Source organism: Lathyrus oleraceus, chromosome 1 (genome assembly GCF_024323335.1).
Source record: "Lathyrus oleraceus cultivar Zhongwan6 chromosome 1, CAAS_Psat_ZW6_1.0, whole genome shotgun sequence".
Classification (NCBI taxonomy): Eukaryota; Viridiplantae; Streptophyta; class Magnoliopsida; order Fabales; family Fabaceae; genus Lathyrus; species Lathyrus oleraceus.
Window position 1 is genome coordinate 437,295,754 of NC_066579.1, and position 17,315 is coordinate 437,313,068.

General features: G+C 34.3%; 3 protein-coding genes across 3 annotated transcripts; all 3 read right to left on the reverse strand.

Annotated features, from left to right (window-relative positions):
- Positions 1 to 7,263: 7,263 nt before the first annotated feature.
- Positions 7,264 to 8,691, reverse strand: LOC127115124 (uncharacterized). The gene has a single exon (XM_051046753.1). The coding sequence runs from the start codon at positions 8,563 to 8,565 to the stop codon at positions 7,264 to 7,266; it is 1,302 nt and encodes a 433-aa protein (XP_050902710.1). The 5' UTR covers positions 8,566 to 8,691.
- Positions 8,692 to 9,328: 637 nt separating this feature from the next.
- LOC127115136 (uncharacterized) lies at positions 9,329 to 9,790 on the reverse strand. Its single transcript, XM_051046761.1, has one exon. It carries the CDS (start codon positions 9,788 to 9,790, stop codon positions 9,329 to 9,331), a length of 462 nt encoding a protein of 153 aa, XP_050902718.1.
- Positions 9,791 to 12,310: 2,520 nt separating this feature from the next.
- LOC127080815 (uncharacterized) lies at positions 12,311 to 13,527 on the reverse strand. The gene is made up of 2 exons (XM_051021112.1): positions 12,784 to 13,527; positions 12,311 to 12,446 (listed from the first exon to the last, which is right to left on the reverse strand). Exon 1 carries the CDS (start codon positions 13,383 to 13,385, stop codon positions 12,786 to 12,788), a length of 600 nt encoding a protein of 199 aa, XP_050877069.1. The 5' UTR covers positions 13,386 to 13,527; the 3' UTR covers positions 12,311 to 12,446; positions 12,784 to 12,785.
- Between the last annotated feature and the right edge of the window lie 3,788 nt (positions 13,528 to 17,315).

Genomic DNA, 17,315 nt, shown 5'->3' on the forward strand with positions numbered 1-17,315 from the left:
GGTACATGGTTACCGTCGGCTAGAATTTTAGAATGCATTAGGAACTTTACTCTTTTTGGTAAATTGAATATTGTCTTTGTGCAACATAATAGAATGAATGTTTCATCTAGAACTTAAAACCACAAATTGTGAGGAAACCTCCATTGTTCACTTAAATGCTGGATTCTAATAAGTTTTGTTGATTCATGTGATTCATGCTTTGTCTTTTACTATTGTGAAATTGTGTAAGCAATTAGAAATGATCAAGGCACTTGTTTTCTTTCGAGCACAACTACATCCAAAAACAACTTACCTGTGAGCAGAGAGAGTATTTGTTAACCCCTTTGAGCCTGAACAGTTGAATCTCGGCTTGAAATAAAGCGAGATCTCAAAAATCTTTTTTTTACACAACCCGGAAAATCTTGATTATTGTTCTTTTGCCGTAAAAAGTTAAGAGCATTCACTTAGGGTGTGGAAGAAATAAGTTGGGGAGAACGAAAAAGAATTGGTAAGTACCACAACTCTTGAAAAAGAAAAGAAAAACCGAGCAAGCATAGAAAAATATATGTATAGAAAATGTAGAAAATAAACATCTGTTTTGTATATTTGATGTGAAAGAAAAGAACAAAAATAGAAAGAATGAAAAAAAAATGCTTGCTTGGAAGAAAAATAGTGAAAAATAAAAGTGGAGTTGTGGAATATGTGTTGTGAAGGTTACAAATAAGAAACAAAGGAAACAAAGTCGAGTAGTGTGAATAATACTGTGAATGTCTCTTTTGCATCGGCACTTTCGTTTCAATGGCCTTAGAAATGACCCTTGTTTGTTAACCTAACCAAGCTTCAACCGAAAAGCCCTTAGTGATCTTTTTGCTTCCACAGTAGCATTTTTAATTGATTAGACATTGTATGAATCTGTTTGATTTCTTCATTATTTGTTAGAGAGTGAGATTAGTCCCGCGGTTGCAAACGCGCAAAATCTTCATTCCTTATTCGAAGAGGAGAGATAGGATGATTCATTCAGAATAGTATTGTTGTAGATAGATAAATATTTTGCATTGCTATTTAAGTTTAAGTTCCTAGGTATTATTTTATTCGAACCGTTGGGAACTTGTATATGCGAATTTCGCTTGTGTTTGAGCTGTGTATCCAACTTCGGAGAAACCGTTTCTTAATGCAAATCCTCTTGTTTTTCAAGAGGCATACTTTGCTTGAGGACAAGCAAGAATCTAGTTGGGGAGAGTTGTTAGATGCCCAAAAGTGCTTATTTGAGCTATCATATGTGGGCATCTTTCACTCTTTTGCCTTGCTAAAATTGTCAAAATCACATTTGTTTTACATGGAATGCGTTACATTGATAAACAAGCTTGGTGCCTTTGATGTGTGTGTTATTGTGCAGGAAAGGCATGAATTAATTGATAATAAAGACACAAGAGAATTGGCAAAGGAACCAAAGAAAAGGAGCATTTCATCTGCCTGCTCGCTAGGCGAGGCTGTGGCGAAGAATGGGTTCGCTAGGCGAGCTCCTGGCGAACAGCTCCAGTAAATTAGCAAATTAATTCGCTAGGCGAGCTCAAGGCGAAGTTTGCAGCGAATTCATTCTGTTTTGGTGAAAAGTGCAGCCAACACTCACTCGCTAGGCGAGGCTCTAGCGAGTCCCCAACGAGCATTCCAGTAGCAAAACTTCTCAACCTCGCTGGGGCGAGCTTGAAGCGTTTCCTTCGCTAGGCGAAGGTATGTTCGCTAGGCGAACATCACAGTTCACCAAGGCCCTGTTTTCTCTGGGCACAGGGGCTTTTTGTGCTCATATTTGACCTTCGCTAGGCGAGCCATTCTGCTCGCCTAGCGAACATGACAGTTCTGCACTTGTCTATAAGTAGCAGGTGCCACTTTTGGGCACCATACCTCATTTTTACCAACTTTTCCATTTTTTGTACTTTCTCCTAGATATTTTACAGCATTGTTTTGTGGGAGCTTTTATGCCCTAATTTCATTTCTCTTCATCTAGCAACCATCTTCCACAAAAAGAAGGTGGATTCCCATCCAACCTCGATTATTCGACTTGGATGTTGATCAACCTTCTTTCCTTACTTGCCGACCAAGCTACCATGAAAATGAGTAGCTAAGTCTTCCATTTGTCAAGGTTAGATGTAGGTGATTGCTAGCTTTGTGTGTAAATGTAAGGATCCTCATATGTAAACTCTTTAACGGTAAATATATGATGAAAACTTTGTTTCTATTTAAAACTCTTTGTGTTGGTATTTGATCGAGAGATGTTTACCGATTCTTGACCTAGGTTTTCATCCAAACTTGTTTGTTAGCTAGAGATAGTAACGAATGATTTTGTTCACCATAAGGTTGAGCCAAAAAGTTGTCATTTTGATAGATTGTGTTCGAGAGAAACAATGGATCAAAATGGCAAAACTCACAATGGGTGTTCGAGAGAAACGCATTGAGAGGACCTTGTGAAATAATTTATCATCTAAAGGAGTTTATAAGATTGTTGACCGAGCAAATACATGCAAAGCAATGTAGTCATTGAAACCTAACTTTGACAATATTTCTCATATTAATCAAAACATAACTTTTTCCGCAATTAATTACTTTGTATGCAAGATAACTTGATTAAAACCAAAACCCTAGTGTTACATTAAGTTAAGATTAATTCAACCATTGAACGGCAGTGATATCTTACAATCTCTGTGGATACGATAACAAAAACCTGACACGAAATATACTTTCCAACATTGGCTCTTAAACAATATGCTTCAGGGACTATTGTCAACTTGGAAACGTTGTTGGCGTATACACCAGACGGGACTTGTGCTATTGGAAATGGAATATTCCACTGTCTCTTCTGGGCGTATCAACCATGCATCAAAGGTTTTTCTTTCTGTAAACCTATTATACAAATTGATGGTACATGGTTGTACGGGAAATATAAAGGTATGTTACTGATGGCAGTGACATAAGATGGCAACAACAACATTTTTCCAATCGCCTTTTCCTTGCTGAACGGGAGACTGCTGAGGGATGAAATTTTTTCCTAAGAAATCTTTGATTGCACGTTGCTCCTCAACCTAACTTATGTTTGATCTCCGACCGAAACCCTTCAACAGTCAGTGCATACAAAAACATTGATAATGGGTGGCAGGATCCTCCGTCGACGCGTGTCTTTTGCATTAGACATATCGCTCAAAAATTTATGCGGGAGATCAAAGACAAACGTTACGGAAGAAGGTTGTCAACGCATGTTACGCATTATCAAAACCTTCTTTCAAACACTACCATGAAGAAATAAGATTGTCAAACGCATATGCAGTATGGTGGATCGACAGTATTCCATTGGAGAAGTGGACTAGGGCATACGACGACGATTAACGTTGGGGCCACATGATAACAAATCTTGTGGAATCAATGAACTCTGTCTTCAAAGGCACCCGAAACCTACCTATAACCGCTTTGGTGCAGGCAACATATTTCAGGCTAGGGGTGTTGTTTGAAACCAGACGTTCCAAATGGAATTCAGTTTGCAATTGAGGCAGTTGTTTAGTGATGCTTCAATGAAATTCATTAGACACGAAGCTGCCAAAGCAAACACACACGCGGTCACGGTGTTTGACCGTACTAAAGATTGGTACAACGTTGCTGAGTCCATGGATCACAATGAAGGCATGCCGATGGGACAATACAGAGTAGAACTAGATAGAGGTTGCTGTGAATGCGGAAAGTTCTAAGCCTTTCGTACGCCCTACTCCCATGTCATTGCGGCATGGTCAAAGGTTCGAAAGGATTCATCCTACTTACTATCTGACGTTTACAAAGTCATAAGCATATCCAATGTTTACAAAATTAGTTTTTCAGTAGTTGCAAAAGAGGATTACTGCCCAGAATATCAATGAGACATTTTCTGGCACAATGAAGTTATGCGAAGAAAGAAAAAGGGTCACCCAAATAACACCTGTATTCGAACCGAAATGGATACGGCGAACAAAATGGTTCGATTATATAGTTCATATCGTCAGCCAGGTCACAATCGTACTAACTGTCCTAGTGTTGGAACGAGCACAACAAGATAATTTTATATGTACCTCTTTTGCAATATATATAAAATAAATTTTATTTCATATGATAACTTTGTGAGGAAATATCATCACAAACAAGTACAACACATTCAACACACAAGTAACATATATACAACAACACAAACAACTACAACAATTAAAATACCATTACTATAACTAAGCGATTACAATCATTAAAATAATTTTGAACATATTATGCACCATCTTGCGAACGTCTCTATCAGTCTTAATATCCACCCATTCACGCACTTCTCCATTTTGGTTGAACGTAGACTCAAGCCATTGAACCCTTCTAATCCTTTCACCATCTGCAATTTCCCCTTCTAACCAATGGTCCAATGTCTGATTAAGACGTTCGAACGAATCTATATTCCAAAGTCGAATCTTTATCAGAGGTGCGACTGCTGAAAAAATTAAATCGACATTTCTCTTGTGAATGTATCCAGACATGATTAAAGAACAAAAAATTGAAGGAGATTGAAGTAGAATGAAAGAAAATGTGGTTAGAGGATAAAAGTTGTGTGAAAAAATATGGGAGATGCGCGAGGTATTTATAGATGAAGCATGAAATGCATGCGCCAAAGGGCTAGGCGCCACAATCACATGCATCACAAGCACACACATGCGCCAAAAGCATGGGCGCAAGACACATGCATGCGCCAGCAATCCTGACGCCTCCTTGCAAAGCCTTGGAAGCATGCGCCAAGGGAGCTGGCGTCTCCTCTTAGTGTTAAATGGATGCGTCAGATCAACTGCCGCATCTGTTTGAAAATGTGGTTATTTCTGTAATTTTTTTGAAAAATGGTTATTTCAGAATTTAATTTGAAAAATGTTGTTATTTTAAAAAAAAAAAATCTCTAATATGAGAATCTTATATTTTTACTTTACTACGGAAAGCAACCGCTGAAAAAAAGAAAATATTTCGAATAAAGATTTCATGTTTGACATTCCTCTTAAAGAATGTTATTGATTACACATTATCAAAAATATTTTATATGTTTTAATATAATTTTGAATTTCTTTGTTTACCATTTTTAGAATGTAATAATATTATTTTTAATGCGGCGTATAATAAAAATCTCATAAAAAAAACACATTTATTTTTCTCTGCTATGCGCATTAAAAAAAGTGAGCAGACAGACACAAAAGTGTTTGTCTAAACACCAGTATAAATAAGATATTTAAATTTATTTTTTCCGAGTGGATGCATCACAAAACTCTTCCAAAATAGATCGAATCAAGATATATTGGTTAGTGGATTCCTTAACAACTAGAATAAGATCATGAGTAAAGCAAATATGAAAGGTTGAAGAACCCATCCCAACACCAATTTTTAAAGGATACCAATTTCCTAAATTAACTACATCTTGAATTTTGTGACCAATACTTTCAATACTTTCGTATCTCTAATTCTATTCATATATGTGTTGCTTCCTTTTATTACTAATAATCATAATATAATTTCTCCTTGTGATGTTTTACATTATTTTCAAACAAAGATACTGGGGTCTTTATGCTACCCATTATGTTTTTAGACAAATATATTTTCTCACCCTTTGTTGATCATAGAAGACTTATTGAAATTATTTTTATGAAATTTAAAAGTGAAACTAAATATCATATCATAATTGAATTTAATATCAAACTTAAGAGTGTGTTTGGACGAAGTATTTCAATGAGACAAAATAATTTTTTGTCAGAATTTAAACTGATTTGATCAAAATCTATTGTTTAGATAAAAGATATAGAAAATTATTAAAATGATATAAATTTATGAAATATTTTATTTAAATTAAATTTAAAGAATTTCAAATAACACGTAAAGAATTTGAAATTGCTCTTTCACTTTATATAATACAAATGTTAAATTTTTTATTATTAATAGTTCAATTTTTGCAAGATGATCTTCATAATTTATTAAAGATTTAAATTCACTCCCAAAATTTTTTAAAAATTGCAAAAGAATCTCTAAAATATTACAAATTTGTACCTTCAAATTTTTAAAAATTGCAAATTGGTCACTATTTTTCATATTTTAAATTTGTCTTAAAAGTTTTAAATTTTATAAAAATAACCCCCAAAACATAACAATGAATCATTTTAATACTTCATCCAAACAAAAGAGTTTAAAAATAAATGAATTTCAATTAAATAATTTAAATTACTTAGAATTTTAAATTCTCTAAAAATTTCTAATTAACTCATCCAAACACACTCTAAGTGTTTAAGAAGTGATAATGAATATAACTTTCTTATGACTGATATTTTTCTTTTGAAAAAATCCTTCATCAAAGATCTTGTGTTTAATCCTCCCGATAAAATGGAATTGCTGAGAGGAAAATGTGATTCTATGGATTATGTAGGTTATGATGATAGCATATGTGATTTTGATGATAAAATAACAAAGATAAAATAATCATGAAGATTATGATATCAATGTAGAAGTTATCAAAAAGCAAACCTAAGAAAAACCCATTATTGAGAAAAAAATAATCAAATACAAATATTAACATCGAAAGAAATTGATGTTTTAAAAGTGTATGTTATCTCGTACTTTAATTTTTATTTATTTATTGAGATCAATAATGTATAACTAAACAAAAATAGCTCTCAAAATACTAAAAAAAGTATACACACTAAAAATCACATGGTCACTAGTAATTAATTAGAAAGTGTTCTAACCACATATAAATTTTGATCTTAAATTTTTTTTTTCAATTATGAATGTAAAAATATATTTATTAGTTATAAAAAAAATAGGATCAATGTTTGTTTTTCCATAATTAAACCATAATTTACATATACATAATCCCAAAAAGTTAAGAGACCTCTAACCCATGTGAACAACTTGTGTTGTGCCAATAAAGAACAAGTCTTAGAGCATCTCCAACCGTGAACCCATTTTTGGATTCTTTGTGGGACATATTAAGCCACGTCAGCTTGAAGCAACTCAACTACTTTTTCACTCCAATGGTGCAACTCTGAAGAACTCAGATTGGATCTCACAATTTTATTTTATATATTAATATTTTATTCATATTAAATTTTATATTAATTAAAATAATAATTTTAGTGTTTTAAATTAAATTTGATATAAAAAAAATTAAACTTATAATTTAAAATGATAATTAAAATTAATCTCAAATACATGATATATAATTAAAAACAATAAAAATAAATAACATCACATAATTAATCAAACTTAAATTTCATCATCTTCATGTCCAAAACGTTCCCAAATATATTCGACTAGATCTCCTTGAAGTTTACGATGAACTTGTTTTTCTTGAATACTTGCTCTTCTTTGTTGTCTTGTTGCAAGATTCGGATGAGGACCGCTAAATGTTTCAGTTGTTGAGTTATTGATATCCACATTATCATAAGAGTAATCAAAATTACCTCCATATGTATGTCGTTCATCTTCCACAATCATGTTGTGCAATATGATGCAGGCATATATGGTATGCTTGAGAGTGTCCATGTGCCAGGCACGCGCTGGGCCACGTATAATTGCAAATCGAGATTGAAGCACTCCAAATGCTCGTTCCACATTTTTTCTAGCCGATTCTCGATGTTGAGCAAATAATTTTTTCTTTTCTCCCTGTGGCATTGAAATAGTCTTGACAAATGTAGCCCACTCGGGATATATACCATCTGCTAAATAATACCCCATATTATATGGTGTCCCATTGATTGTATATTGCACATTGGGAGCACGTCCTTCCAAAATATCGTTAAACACGTTGGATTGGTTTAGCACATTAATGTCATTATTTGAACCTGCAATACCAAAAAAAGCATGCCAAATCCATAAGTCTTGTGATGCCACTGCTTCAAGCATGATTGTGGGCTTACCATGATCACCTCGACAAAATTGTCCTTTCCATGCAACAGGACAATTTTTCCATATCCAATGCATACAATCGATGGAACCCAACATACCTGGAAAGCCACGTGACTCTCCCATTCGTAAAAGATGTTCAACATCAGTGTTGTTAGGCTTTCTCAAATACTCAGCGCCAAATACAACATTGACACCCTTAACAAATATTTCTAAGCACTCAATTGAAGTGCTTTCACCGATTCGAACATATTCATCTACAAGGTCAGCAGGAGACCCATACGCCAGCATACGAATAGCAGATGTACATTTCTGCAATGGTGAAAGACCCATTTTACCAGTTACATCGACCCTCATTTGGAAATATTCATCATGATTTCCAAGGGCATCTACAATTCGAAGAAATACATGCCTATGCATTCTGAACCTTCTTTGGAATTGAACATCTGTGTATACTGGATTTTCCGAGAAGTAGTCATTGAATAATCGATTGTGCCCTTCTTCACGACCTCGATCTACCGTTGTTCTTCTCTTTGGCCTAGAGGAACTTCCAGATCGACGTTCATTCTGAAGTTGTTGTTCTTCATCACTGTCGTCCATAAATTCTTCTTCAACCAACTCCCAAAATTCTTGATCGTAATTATCTGAATTGTCTGAATCCATTTAGTGAGTAAAGAATGAGAGAAAAATGAGAAGAATAAGATGAGAATGAGAGAACAATGACATAAGTGGTAGTATATATAATGGTTTGAATAACGGCTAGTTTGAATAACGGCTAGTTTAAATTAAAGTGGTAGTTTGAATAACGGCTAGTTTAAATTAAAGTGGTACTAATGACCATTTTACATAGGTGTTGATAAATTAAAGTGGTACTAATGACCATTTTACATAAGTGATACTAACTACATTCCATATTTTTTTTCATCTTATTACAATATTTTTCATGAATATCTCGTTGACTATCGTTCATAGTAGAAGTGTCTTTCATCATCATTTGCACTATCCTTAATTCTAGCTCGTCCTCCTTAGCTTGCGCAAGTCTGTCCATTCAATCTTGCGTTGCATTTGGAATTTCTGATGCCTTACCCTTCCTTTTTGCTGCTTTTTGTCCCATTGGACGCTCCATTGGTGATGATGAGTTAAACTCATAACTTGAAGTTGTATCTGGGTTCTCCGATGATGCCCCACTAGCATAAGTCTTTGTTATTTTTGCAGAACTTCCAATCGATTCTTCGACGATGCGCCATTTAACTTCATCTTTTAACAATCGCCATGCATACTCAAGATTGAATGTTGTACCTTGATCCTGAGCAAAAATAGCATGTGCATCTGCCATGACATCGGTCTCGGATGTCCCACTTTTCTTTCCTTTAAGAGCAATTTTGTAACACCCAACAAATTTTTGAACCATGCCATTTATTCTATGTCATCGACATTTTAACTGTCCCCCTAACTTTTCCCGCAATTGCCCACGATATTGGTTATAACTAGCAGCAATTCTTAACCAAAAACTCTCAGCCTTTTGATCAACTCCCACAATTAAATCCTTTGAAACATTGAGCCATGATTGGATAAGTAGTATATCCTCTTCCCTTGTAAATTGCTCTCGAGATCTTTTTTTAACGACAACCCTTTCTTCTTTTTCAGTACCAACTTGAGTAGAAAATGGTGGGACTTGAGTAGAAAATGGTGGAACTTGAGTAGAGAATTCCATACTATTAGAATTCATTTGAGGTATAGGATACATATTTGGATTGTTTGGTGACGGAAGAAATATGGCGGGGTTTGTTGGCACCGGTGGAATTTGAGAATTTTGAGGATTAGGATTTTGATAATTTTGCATGTAATTGAAAAAAGCTTGTTGATAATGAAAATGATTAGGATCCATTTGGCCTAAACAATTGTAATTTGAAGTAAAAAGATGAAATTTTGAATTAAATATTTTGTAAAAAAAATGCTAATGAGAAAAAATTGTTGAAAAAAAATTAAAAATATAGGAATAAAATGATGAAATTGTGAGAGAGAAATTTCAAATTGAAGAGAAAATAAAAGTGAGAGAAATTTATGTTGGTAAATTTTTGGAAACCAAAATTATATTTATAATAAAAAATATGTTAAAATAAATAAATAAATAAAATAAGTAACGACTACTTTCTAAATAAAAAAATAAAAAAAAGAAAGTAACTGTTGCATGCTGAAGCAATAACAGACTACTTTCTAAATAAAAAAAAAGAAAAAAAAAAGGAAGTAACCGTTGCATGCTGAAGCACTGGCATTGCCATGTTGTCGAACTCCAACCATTGAATAGTGAAAGAACTCCTTCCACTCTGACAAACTGATTGAAAAACTACAGCAGGAGATACTCTTACCATACACTTTCATTCTAATGTCGTATTCTATCACTAGATTTAGGTTACCATGTTTCTTTATTTTATATTTTGAAATTTTAATGAATGCTCCAAGTACATGTTTCAGTAATCGTAGAGGAACATGATCGAGTCAGCTTCAATAAATGCTCTACCAATCCTATATAGACAGAGAACTACTCTATAAATACAGAGTGGCAGTATGATACTGTAGTACATTGGTACTTAGCTTCTTCTTCTTTTTTGTAAATCAATTATTATGAAGGGGTAGTTAGCATTTCTTTGTTTCAGACATTAAATTTTGTAGTAATAATATTCTAAGCTAAGAGAACCTGAGAATGGTGGTTTAATTGTGTAAATGAAATCAGTATAGAGAGAAGAGATTCAGACAAGTTCACCTGATACCACTCATAGCACTGACACAAAAATGAGATAATCTGTACAATAATATCACACTTCAATGATTCATTCATATATACATGATGAAGTAAGTATTCTCAATCTGTCAACTTTTTATTTGGTCCCAAAAGGTACGGCTTCCAGTTATTATTTATATTAAAAAAAACTAAAAATATATTTTATGATAAAAAATTTAGATTATATTTGTAAAATTTAATTCAACTGATAAAAATTTATATTCTTAAGTTAAATATCATTATAGGATTTGAATCTTGATCTTCACAATTGTGTGTGAATGTCTGAATTTTTAATGTTTAATATCACTTCCTCTATAAATAAAATAAAAAATTAAATAATTGATAACACATATTTATTAGGGAAACTTTAAAAGCTTAGAGAGAGTGTTTACAAAAATATTTACAAAGTTTTTTTTTATGAATAAGGCTAACTTGTATCTTAGGGACACAAATTAAGAAATATATTTATAAAAAAATTGTATTAAAAAAAGTAATTTAAAAATTAATTATATATTTTTATTAAAATTAATCCATAATTTCACATATAATATTTTTTTATTTAATTTTTAACTTGTGCCTCTAACATTATCCTTTATTTATTATCGATCAACAAGATTTTTACATTAAGAGTGATACACAAACTCCGATCTTATTGAGATTTAGATTGAAATCTTATTGAAAAGAGTTATCTGAATTGAAGAAAATAAAAAGAATATATGTTTGGATCATGAGAAATGAGAATCAGAATAAGAACAATGAGTTTCTCCCATGGATGAATGATCAACCATCCAACCAATCCACTAGGTCAAACTCCATTTTGTAATCAATCAACTTTACAGGATGCCATGGGCACTAATAATTAGAACAAATTGCTTAAAAGCATATCCCATTAATAATTTAGAGGAAAGTGCAAAGTATAGTAAATCATGATTACATATAAGAAAAGGGGTGGAAAGCAAACACCTTTGGTGTGGCTACTTTCAATTCCTTCAAACCTCAAAATCATCTACTTTGGTCTTTTTCATATTGTTTATCCATTCATTTTGTGGGAGAAAGTACACCTTTTGGCTTTACACTGCATACATATTGGTGAATCTCTACTCCATCATTTAGGGGTCCCCAATCATTTTTTATTCTTTTAAATAAAGTTATACTATCTACTAGGAATATTTAAAAGAAAAAATAACTTCACTGTTAAATCGAATGAAAAGGTTTATAAAAGATGAAAAATTAAATCGGTTAATCGATTATCTTTGCATGCAGAGATTAATTCCTCTAGTTGAAAATCTCTATTTCAAAAGAATTTAACACTGCTGCATATTCAGGATAAGAGATCTCTTACGATTTCATTTAAGTGTTCTTAAATATAATTATATAATTGATCATGATTTAGCTTACAGAGATCTCACTCAACTAATTCATATCGGTTGACCTAGTTCATCTTTTGCTTGTATCATGATATGTATGGAAAGTGATGGAAGCATTATGTCATGCTGTGGCATTAAAGAATGACAGACACCAATGAATAGAGAACAGAACACTATTTTTTTTCCTATGACTGTGTGAATGGGAATAACAACAGTGAATAGAATGGATTAGTCCAATGGTAGGAACAGACACCATAACATGGATCATGTCTCAATCACATTCTATTATGATCCAAAACTGATTTACCACAACCAAACAAACAGAATTAATTAAGACCATTTTCTTCTCTCAATTGTTTTTACCCTTCCATGTGCACCTCAACTATGAACACACCCTAGAAATATTATACAAAAAAAAATTAGCAATCACTTATTTAACACCATGTAATTTTTATTAAAATCGCGATGATACCGTGATTCTGTCAAACTCAATATTAATCTGCTTAACAATATCAAAAAGCATACAAAAAATATATATAATATCTAATTATTTTTAACCTTATATGTACACAGAATTGGCAGAAACAGAGTTTATTTTCTTTTTTACTAAGAAAATAATAACAAAAACAGAAAGAAAATAAACACATGTTCTTAAAATAAATAAAAATGGACAATGATTTCTTGAAGATGAAGAACAAAGAAGAAGAAGAAGAAAGAAAAAAGAAGAAGAACCGTTATAGATGATTCGGCGACTCAGAAATACTCTCCAAGTGAGGTCTCCACACAGCAACACGTCCTCTTCTTTTGTCTCTCTGACAAGAAAGTTTCTCAGACAAAATCTCAGTCAAGTACTGATCAGAAGACACAACCAAAGCACTGTTACCAATGTTGTTGTTGGTAGTGATAGTACTATTGTTGTTGTTACTGTTGCTGTTGCTGTTACTGTTAGTGTTATCTTCCTTTCTTTTCTTTCTTCCATTGGAAGAGTTTTTCACACTGCGGTGGCTGTTTTTCTCCGGCGGAGGCGAAGGGAGAGGCATGAGGAAGTAAATCTTGCCGCGCTGAAGCTCAGCATCGGGAGGAACAACAACGATCTTAGGAACAACAGCGTCTTGTGAGGAAGAAGAAGAAGGTTTCTTGAGGACGTGTTTTGGATACGCTTTCATGATTTCACTTGCTTTGATAGTGCCACTGATTTCTTCAACTCTACCGTTACAGTGTACTATGCGGATTACGTCGAGTGCTCCACATGGAAGGATGCAAGATATGCAGCATCTTATGCTGTTTCTCATGGCTTCTCTCTCTTTTTCTGGTTTTATCTCGGTTAATCTCATAGAGAGAAGAAGAAGAAGAGGTGAGAGAGAGAGAGAGAGATATGAATGTGTGAATATATGGAGAGTTTGAAGAAAGGAGAGATTGGTTTGGAGAATGTGTTTTTTTTTCTCTCTGTATTAGTTAATGGAGTTGGAATCAGTCACATAAAAGAAATTTTAATTTTTAGCAAAAAATGGTGCATTTATTCTTTTTATATTAATGTTATTTTTCTTTATTAAATAGATGGCTTGAATGGGAAATTATTAATATCAAATTATAAGGATAATTATCTTTTGATAACCAATAGGATTGAGCTATTTATATTTGAATCTGACTAAGATATGACTTAGAGATGTATTCATATTTAATTTAATATATGTTACAAGTTAAATATAATTATTTTTATTGGAAAAAACTCAAAACAAAAAAAATTATCAGGTTTTTTGGTATAGAATATTAGATGCGCCAAATTTTTTCTAGAACATTCTATTAAGAAAAAAGAGATCATTTAACATCTCATTCAAATATTTCAAGTAAAAAAAGAATTACCTAGTTTAAGTATCTGTTAGAAAAATTATATTTAAATTTGCAACGAGTTTTGCACTAGTTTGGTCACAAGGTAATTTTCAAACTTTCAATAATTATAATATAAATAGATATCACATATTTATTAAAACTTTAATACGTTGAATTCATATTTATCAAAACTTTAATACTATATTATAATTTGAATTCATATTTATGTCATATACTATATTAATAGTCACTAGATCGAGATCAAGTAAAATAAATTTTAAATATTTTTTTATAAATAAAATATTAAAATTTAACCTAAACTGATACGCAAATGTGAGAGCCGAAAGGACGGCTCAAATTTCATATTAATATAAATCATCTCCCTCTATTAGAATAGAATACTCCACAGTTTGTTTTATTCTCTTATCGTGTGTATTAGTTTGTTAGGGTACAACTGTAAGTTTGATAGTGAGTTGTCCTCTCTGTGATAACAAACTATTTCAGCTATATATAGATACTGATTGTTTTCTATTTTAATAATGAATGAAATACAAATCAGTTCATTCTCTCTCTTTCTATTATCTTAACATGGTATCTGAGCCTTTCTTTCCCGTGCTCCCATGGCTTCTCCCTTCAATTTCGAGGGCGGTTTTCTCTCTCCTCACATCAAATTTTCGCATCTCATCTCTGTCAAGTTTGATGAGAAAAACTCCAAGCAATGGAAACAGCAGATTGAAGGTGTGATTCGCGGTCACAAACTGCAACGATTTGTGACGACGCCGCTTGTTCCTCAGCGCTTCCTTCCCGGAGCAGATCCGGTCACCGGTGGTGTGAATCCTTCGTATCTTGACTGGGAACAGCAAGATGCGCTCATCTGCACCTGGCTCCTCTCTACAATCTCTGATTCCATTCTTCTGAAACTGGTTGATTGCACGTACTCATGGCAAGTGTGGTCTGAAGTTCAACGTTACTTCAACACCTTGCTCACTACCAAGGCGCGTCAACTCCGATCGGAACTTCGCAATCTCACCAAAGGTTCGCGCACGATAACTGAATTCATGATTCGTGTTCGTGACATCAGTGAATCTCTGGTATCCATTGGTGATCCTGTTCCTCAGCGAAATCTCATCGAAATAGTTCTCGATGCTCTTCCTGAAGAGTATGATCCTATTGTTGCTGCGATGAACAACAAAGAGGATCTCAGTACGATAGAAGAGCTTGAATCAAGTCTCCTTGCTCATGAATCGCGTCTGGAGAAGAATCGTAAAGTTGTGGTTACTGAACCTATTTCGATGAATCTTGCTCAAACACCACCGTCTTCTCAGTCGTTCTCGACTGAAGCTTCTGGTGTGGATACTGCCTCCAATTTTCCGGTTGGTACTAGTCATGTTAACGCCAACGCTGACAGTAATGGTTATGGATCTCGTGGTGGTCGATCTGGCCGCGGCGGTGGAAGATTTGGACGTGGAGGTGGTAGATCTGGTAAAGTTTCTTGTCAAATCTGCCACAAACCTGGCCATGAAGCATCTATATGCTATCATAGGTACTCATCTTCAGGTGCTCCGTCCTATCCTTCACCAAGAACTCCCTTCAATCCTTTCATGATGATGCCACGCTCACCATATCCTCCTTCTGCCTTTGGTTATGCTCCTGCACCAAGACCTACACCACCAAGGCAACCTCAACCTTAAGCTTTCTTAGCAGGTTCTGATCCCAGCTTTAACAACCAATGGTGGTATCCGGATTCAGGTGCTTCGCACCATGTCACGCCTGAGATTTCAAATTTGTCTGATGCATCTTCACTGCCTGGAACTGAACAAGTGTTCATGGGGAATGGTCAAGGTTTGTTTATTGACTCTGTAGGTTCCATGAGTTTTCCTTCTTCTAATCACTCTAACTCCTCATTAATCTTGCATAATCTTCTTCTTGTTCCTCACATAACTAAAAATCTTATCAGTGTCAGCAAATTTGCTCAGGATAATCGTGTCTACTTTGAATTCCATCCTTAATTTGGTGTTGTAAAATCGCAGGATTCTTCTGAAATTCTTCTTCATGGCACTGTTGGAGCTGATGGACTCTACAAATTTGCCAAGCCCATTGCCTCTGTGTCTAAGTCTATTAGTTCTAAGCCTCCTAGTTCTAATTTCTGTTCTAAGTTTAGTTCTCATTGTAATCCTGTTGCTTCTAGCAACTGTCTATCCTATTGTAATGATGATTTTCACAGTAATGAAATTGCTTCTACCTCTATTTTTCATTCCTCTCCTGCTGTGCATTTATCTACTGCTCCTAATTCCTACTCTACTTCAGTCATGCATAATTCTGCTCCTATATCTAGTAGCAAATATGCATTATGGCATACTAGGCTTGGTCACCCTCATCACCATGCACTTCTTGAAGTTCTAAAACTTTGTCAAATTCCTATCCCTCAAAAGCCTCCCACTGATCTGTGTTTTTCCTGCTGTTTAGGCAAGTCTCACAGACTGCCATCCACACTGTCCAATACCATATTCACTTGTCCCTTTGAACTTGTTGTGTGTGACCTTTGGGGCCCTGCACCCATGGTCTCCTCAGGGGGTTACTCTTACTTTCTGACCTGCGTTGATGCCTTCTCAAGATTCGTTTGGGTTTTCCCTTTAAAACTAAAAGCTGACACCCTCACTCAATTCATTCATTTTAAGTCTATGGTTGAACTTCAGTTCAATTGTAAAATCAAAGGTATCCAAAGTGATGGAGGTGGTGAGTTCAAGCCTCTCACCAAATTTCTTGCTCCCTTAGGTATTACTCATAGGTTCTCTTGTCCTTACACTCACCATCAAAATGCCATAGTGGAAAGGAAACATCGTCATATAGTTGAAACAGGACTTGCTCTCCTTGCTCATTCTAAACTTCCTTTCAAGTATTGGGATCATTCATTTGTCACTGCTGCCTACCTTATCAATAGGTTACCTAGTGCTTCACTTCAAAATAAATCTCCTTATTCCATCTTAATGAACAAATCTCCTGACTACTCTTCCCTTAGAGCCTTTGGCTGTTCCTGTTTTCCTTTCCTTAGACCCTATACCTCTCACAAACTTTCCTTTAGATCTCAGGAATGCATTTTCCTAGAGTACTCTTCTGTTCACAAAGGCTATAAATGCCTTTCAGCTGATGGACACATCTATATTTCTAAAGATGTTCAGTTCCATGAAGCTAGATTTCCCTATCCTGAGCTCTTTCCTAGTTCCTCTACTCCTGTTACTTCCATCACTTCTGCCTCTTGGTTTCTTTCTGCTTCTCCTCCAATACCTACTTTTAATATTCCTCCACTGCAACATGTTTCACCCACTGCTTCCTCTCAGCCATCTTCTTCTACTGCTGAGTCCCACATTGCAGAAAACCCCCCCTCTTCCATTCCAACTCAGCCTATATCTCCTATTGTTTCTAATGCATGCTCT

What these genes read in the sequence shown, in the direction of transcription:
- LOC127080815 (XM_051021112.1), bottom strand. Translation starts at nt 13,385, where the DNA reads ATGAGATTAACCGAGATAAAACCAGAAAAAGAGAGAGAAGCCATGAGA.
- LOC127115124 (XM_051046753.1), bottom strand. Translation starts at nt 8,565, where the DNA reads ATGGATTCAGACAATTCAGATAATTACGATCAAGAATTTTGGGAGTTG.
- LOC127115136 (XM_051046761.1), bottom strand. Translation starts at nt 9,790, where the DNA reads ATGGATCCTAATCATTTTCATTATCAACAAGCTTTTTTCAATTACATG.